Source organism: Octopus bimaculoides, chromosome 3 (genome assembly GCF_001194135.2).
Source record: "Octopus bimaculoides isolate UCB-OBI-ISO-001 chromosome 3, ASM119413v2, whole genome shotgun sequence".
In the NCBI taxonomy this organism is placed as follows: domain Eukaryota; kingdom Metazoa; phylum Mollusca; class Cephalopoda; order Octopoda; family Octopodidae; genus Octopus; species Octopus bimaculoides.
In genome coordinates this window covers 120221257-120227871 of record NC_068983.1, presented here as the reverse complement: position 1 = coordinate 120227871, position 6615 = coordinate 120221257, and the positions used below count along the sequence as shown (strand labels likewise).

At 36.5% G+C, this 6615-nt stretch overlaps 1 protein-coding gene across 1 annotated transcript in view; it reads right to left on the bottom strand.

The window, feature by feature from the left end:
* Window positions 1-421: 421 nt before the first annotated feature.
* LOC106878131 (glycerophosphodiester phosphodiesterase 1) overlaps window positions 422-6615 on the bottom strand; it is a 29094-nt gene continuing 22900 nt past the window's right edge. Inside the window, exons 5-6 of the mRNA XM_014927251.1 lie at window positions 4351-4565; window positions 422-822 (exon numbers count right to left, since the gene is read on the bottom strand). Coding sequence (XP_014782737.1) covers window positions 696-822; window positions 4351-4565 — 342 coding nt within the window. The 3' untranslated portion in view covers window positions 422-695. The remainder of the gene's footprint in view (window positions 823-4350; window positions 4566-6615) is intronic.

Genomic DNA, 6615 nt, shown 5'->3' with positions numbered 1-6615 from the left:
GAAATGTTGGCTTTCATGTGTATGAAATGTAAAGGGACATACCTACCATGTGTTGGGTCAAAGGGGAAAATACCACAAGTATTCAGGATAGAATTGGCAGAGCGCTCATCAGTAAATTGACTTGAAGTAACAAAAAATACAGAATGGAGGGTTTCTTGTGCAGCAGAATAATGTGGATGGTTTTTCCCCTTTTTTTTTCATCTAAAGGGGACAGGTCAGTGGTGGTCAGGTAAGAGCTTAATTAAGAGGTGAGAAACTTGTCAAAAGTATTTAGATAGTCAGTGTATTGGATAAGAATATGAGGAAGCAAGGAAACTGCTGTTATGAGGACTAACTGGTCAGTGGTTCAGTACCTTAATTACATACTTTCTCTCTCTCTCTCTGTACTGTGGGCTGGCATCCAACATAATCAAATAATTACTTAATAGACAATAGCTTTTATTTTTATCTTTTGCTCACAAAAATATGGTATATCAAAATAAAGAAAATCTAGAATGAATTCATTCTAGATTTATTTGTATGTCCTAAAAATAATGTCATGATGTCATACTGGTATAGAATGACAAGTCCTTGTGGCCATGTCCACACAATTGATACTACATTCAGTGGTATGCTCAAATGAGCAGTGAATGCATAGAGAAAACAAATACAGTATCAATATGTCATCAATGAATGATTGCCTAAGAGCATGTTTGTTATAGCAGACTATCAGTAATGACACTACACTGTCTTGTTTTCAGAAAATATTGCTTTTCATTAGGGTCGTTAACTGTCCAGACAAACACACGTACACCACGCTTCTTCCAAAAATTATGGTATAACCTGGAATATAAGAACAATATAGATTAGAATTATTTTGCTGCTTAGCATGTTATTTAAGCATGGGAAGGACAACAATGACAACAGTGATAATGATGAAGATGGTAATGATGATAATGACAACAATAACGATGATGAATAATTAACAGATTAAATGCCATCACTTTTCTACCATCAAGAATTGACAACAACTATAAACATTCAAAATATACTCTAACTTTGTCTTTAAAACCTATACCTGCCACTGAATAACAGTTGTACTGCATATGACCAGCAGATGTGAAACAAAGTGCTTTCCTCCATTTAATCATTCTTTCTAGAACTATATTATCCCATATGTACTTCCATTTTTAAGATAATAGTGTGCAACTTGAGGGAGTTTTGGTTGGTATTTCTGGCAGGTTGCATGGCTATGTAGAAGCTTCTTTGATTGTTTGTATATCTAGTATATACAATGTCGAATTGATAGTCATCAGATTGAATGCTTTGCAGTATTTGTTCCAACTCTCAATGTTGCAAGTTCAAATCCTGCTCCAGTCAACTTTGCCTTTTATCTTTTCAGAGTCAATAGAAAAAAGTATCAGCCTGGAATGGTAGATTGGCAGAATGTTAAAAACTGCTTGCCAAGAAACTGTGTTTGTTTCAGCTCAGTGTATCCTGAGTTCAAATACTGGCTCCTCTAATCTACAAAAAAGAAAGCCATTTGGAGCCCATTGGTGTAAATGGTGGTGGATTTAGGAAGTCCTCAAAAAATGCCCAAATATGTTAGTCAATCATTTTCACTGCAAGGAGACATTCAGTATAGTGCACTCAAAAAAGAAGACCAATAAACCAATGCTCAAAGATAGTCTCATATGAATATCTTGTCTTTATGTATATACGTGTCCATCCTATTTAAGATGGTATGGTTTGAATCAGAGGAATTTCATTGCAATTTTAGCTGGTTGGGTGATTGCAGAGAGATTCCCACATTAGCAGAGTAAGTTAAGTTAATCACTGCTCCATGTTGGCAAGAATTTATTAGGAAACTTATATTTCTAAATAAAGCAAGGATATTTTAGTGTGGTCAAAAATTTCCAGTACAGATCTTTCTAGGACATTGCTTGACCATCTAGAACATGCATTATTTTACTTTTGAATGCAGTACAGCAATATTTCCTTGTCTTAAAGAGAGAAGATGACAAAGGGTGAGTGAGCAAGTTTATTAATAGATAAACTGACAGGCGTACGAATGAACAAACGAAGGCATGGTAAAAGGAACCACAATTAATTGAGCATATTATGCTTCTCAGCTGCAGAAATTGCAGGATGCCATCAAAGCAGGGAGGCATGGCATGCTGACCAAAGGAGTCTGCCTCCTCCAAGACAACTCCCCAGTTCACAATGCTGATGTTACCCAGATGAAAGCACACTCCTGCAGCTATGAAATCCTTACTCTCCTGACCTCGCACCATCTGACTTCCACCTCTTTCCAACCATGAAGTTTTTTTGAATGATGATGAAATTATTTCCAAGGTAAAGTCTTGACTCCAGATGCAACCAACGGACTTCTACAGACGAGGTCTTCATAGCTGCATAAAACTACAGGAGAAGTGTGTCACCATTGATGGTGGCTATGTAGTCAAGGACTAAAAATTATACCAAGTTTCATTTATCCCAGTCTTTGGGAAGTGGGTCAGGAGAAATCTTTAATGAACACCCCTTGTATGTGTGTGTGTGTGTGTGCATGTATGCATGTGTATATACATACACAAATGCACATGCATATACAGTACTTACATACACAAATATACATAATAGTTTCATTTTCCGTGTATAGTTATTGAAAGTTAGCCCAGCTATGTTTTAGAATTTCAATTGTCTCTATACTATCACTGAATATCAATAAAAGACTGGTTTCTTACGAAGACTAAATGCCATAATATTACATCACAAATGGGAAAAGTGATTGTGTGATATTCATGCATTTCTATATGACAATTTGCCTGCTGTTTACGCATACTGGAAGTAAAGGTAGTAGGCAAATGAAAATAATTCAAGGGAGATAACTCCTTTATACTATAGTGTCAATTAATGATAACAGCTGCTTTGCCGAGCAAATAATCTCCGTAAATACTCGAACGTCCCAACTTTGCATTTTCTTTCCTATAAAACTCTAAAGCTTTGCACTTAATTAAAAGAAAAAAATATAATTCATCACGTAATTTTATTTTATAATTGAATAGTGAGGAACCGGATAGTCGATGTTTATACAACCTTAGTTCTGCACTTTAAACACAGTTTTGAATGAAGTTTGACAGTGATCTTCACTCAACAACAGTCAATAAAATTTTGGGAATTCATTATAATTGCTAAATTGCTGCAACTAGCGTTTGACTTCTTTCCTTGATCCCACTACTTATAGTACGGTCCTTCCCAAATATTTAATTCATCAACTTGTTTGAGTTCTTTCCCTTGTATTTCAGTTGGATTTACTATTTGTGTTTAATAGTTACCATTATTTTTGCTTTTCTTCAGTCTATATTTCCATTCCTTACCTTCTAGCAGTTGTATCAAGATGTGTTGTTAGACTTCTCAAAGTTCTTTCATTATGTCAATATCGTAGGCAAAACAGATATTAATAACAACAGTTATTACTGATTTTTCTACTTCCTATTTAAACATTTCCTTCAAAAGTTTCAAAAGCTTCTGTATTGAAGAAACACAGTAAAAAGTCTTGAAGAACACATCTTTGACACTAACTGTGTCCCACTTTTTTTCATTTATTTACATGTTCCATCATTCATTCTCATTAGCACTACACATCCAGTAAAGCATATTGACTTCTTTTCTTTCCAGCCTTTACAAATTCTCTCCATTCTATGTTCATATTTTGCTAACATACAGTATTGCATTTTGTACATAAGCAGCATATAACATTTCCTTATACAACCAGATAGAGAATCCTTGAGTTACCATCAGAAGTAACAGATCCCAGAATTTTACCACAACCCTTTCTTACTCTGGCCACTACAAAGTTTTCACTATGAGTTAACTAACCTTGCTATGTCTATGGAGCTTCCAGTTAGGGATAAAGAATCTTTTAAATTCACACTACTTACTACTCCCATGTATCTGTTACTTACAAAATCCTTTTTCACTGTCATTCTGCCTGTAATCCCAGTTCATCATTTACCTTAGGTACACCATATGGAAATCCTACTGACAGCTTTTCTGTATATCAAGCATGACCACTTTCCAGACAATTGTATATTTTGTATTCTTTGTTGCTTTTCTCTTTGCCAGATTTAATTTTAGATTTCTTGATTTGATGATTTATTGGAATGTCTAGAAATTTTTTCCAGTTCTTTAAACCGAATTAGATTTGTAAACTAGGTCATCAGCACTTATGAGTTTCCATGGATGGATGGCCAGTTTTGAATACCTCTCTTATGGTCTATGAATATAGTGTAGACAGAGTTAGGCCTCTCAAAGTGAGAGACAAACTGCTGTTGATAACAAATAAAAGCAGTCCAGAAAAATATAACTTACCCAGAATATGTGTCCCTATTCATGAGAAATGCTGAGTTACCGCAGAGATACCACAGAAATGTATACTGACCAACTTCTAAAATAATGTCTATGGGTCGTGCTATTATCTGCCGCCAGAATGTTTTCTGTCGCTCCTCACCATCAATGAAACATTTAGAATAAATTTGGTGTCTATGAGTTAAAGCAGTCAAAATATTTGGATCTGCTTTTCTCACCTAAAAGGAACAGAAACACAAATAGCAAACATTTATTAAATGATAATTAAAAGTTCAAATTAAATGTATAAGTAATTGTTGAAACTGAAAATATTAAAGAAATGATAAAAATAAAAATAAATGAAAACTGCATCATCATCATCATCATCATCATCGTTTAACGTCCGCTTTCCATGCTAGCATGGGTTGGACGATTTGACTGAGGACTGGTGAAACCGGATGGCAACACCAGGCTCCAGTCTGATTTGGCAGAGTTTCTACAGCTGGATGCCCTTCCTAACGCCAACCACTCAGAGAGTGTAGTGGGTGCTTTTACGTGTCACCTGCACGAAAACGGCCACGCTCGAAATGGTGTCTTTTATGTGCCACCCGCACAAGCCAGTCCAGGGGCACTGGCAACGATCTCGCTCGAAAATCCTACAGGAGCCAGTCAGGCGGTACTGGCAACGGCCACGCTCAAAATGGTGCATCTCATGTGCCACCCGCACAAGAACCAGTCCAGGGGCACTGGCAACGATCTTACTTGGCTTGCCGGGTCTTCTCACGCACAGCCCATTTCCAAAGGTCTCGGTCCGTAGTCATCGCCTCGGTGAGGCCCAATGTACGAAGGTCTTGCCTCACCACCTCAGCCCAGGTCTTCCTGGGCCTACCTCTTCCACGGGTGCATATTATGATATATATATATAATTTTTAACATGACTAACACTCAAAAATTAAATTTAAAATTCTAAACCTTTAGTTAATTTGTCTTCTTAATCTATCCTCATGCATGTGTGTGCATATGTGCATGCATACACACATGCATGCATATCTTATAATTGAGTTTGAACTTTCTGTCTAAAACTGGATTTAAAGCTATTAATGACAATTCTATAAACACATATATTGTAAATGACTCTTAATCTGTTGGAGAAGATTAAGAATAGGCCTTTTTAATCCCAATTTTATGACATTACACAGATGAGAGCTAAATCTTTTCTTTGATAGGATGCAGATTAAATAAAGGAAACATTTGCCTTGTTTTCTGATGGTATCTACAACTAGATTAACTCTAAAATAAAGTTATTTTCACCAGAAACACAATGAAGCACATGTAACAGATTTGAACTCATGATGTATGAGGAAGTAGTCTAACATCTTATTAACTCAGCCATTTCACCATCGTTACTAATACATAAGGCACAAGCTAATTGAGAGAGCATCTAAGTCAGTTTGTCATGTCACATCTTGGATGTTTGGAGGGTGGTTAGCTCCTCTGATGACAAAGAGGAGAGAGAAGCCAGCCCTAAAAGGAATGTCACTCACCCAGGTAGATAGACGATTTTGAAATGAAATAGAAGAGCAATGATCTTTAGACCAGGAGAGGGCATGTGGAAGAATGAAGGGAGCAATAAGGAGAAGAGGACTGGAAGTGAGGGGAAGTGACGTCACTCCAAAAAGCAGGGTCTTTGAACAGCTTTTTTTCTTCAAAAGGGCATTGAGTGCAACAGACATGTTTTGGAGAATCCTTTTAGGGTAATAGTCATTTCTGGCCAGAAGCTTGGGCAGAGTGCATCTGAGAGTATGATTCCTGAGTTTTGCTAGTTCCTGTGACTCAAAGTTTGGATATACTATTACTAATTGCATCTGGAGGTAAGAGCAATCTTATTTGTGCCTTACAACTATACTCAACACTTCTCAGTTTCTTTTTAATTTTCACCTCCTTTCTTTTGCCACTTTTCAATCCTACCTTTTGCTACAATTCAGTAAAATTAAATGCACCACATTTATATATGCATACACATATGCCTAAACAAATCAGAGTATTAATTTATTGTTTATAATTTATATATCTTTTATCTTTTATATATCTTTTATTTGTTTCAGTCATTAGACAGCAACCAGGCTGGGGTTAGACCCCAGTACTTTTTTTTAAAGCCTGGTGCTTATTTTATAGGTCTTTATTGCTGAGCCACTAAGTTACAGGAAAGCAAACACACCAGTACTTGTTGTCAAGTGGTTTGGGGGGGACAAACACAAATACGCACGCACGCACGCACGCACGCACGCA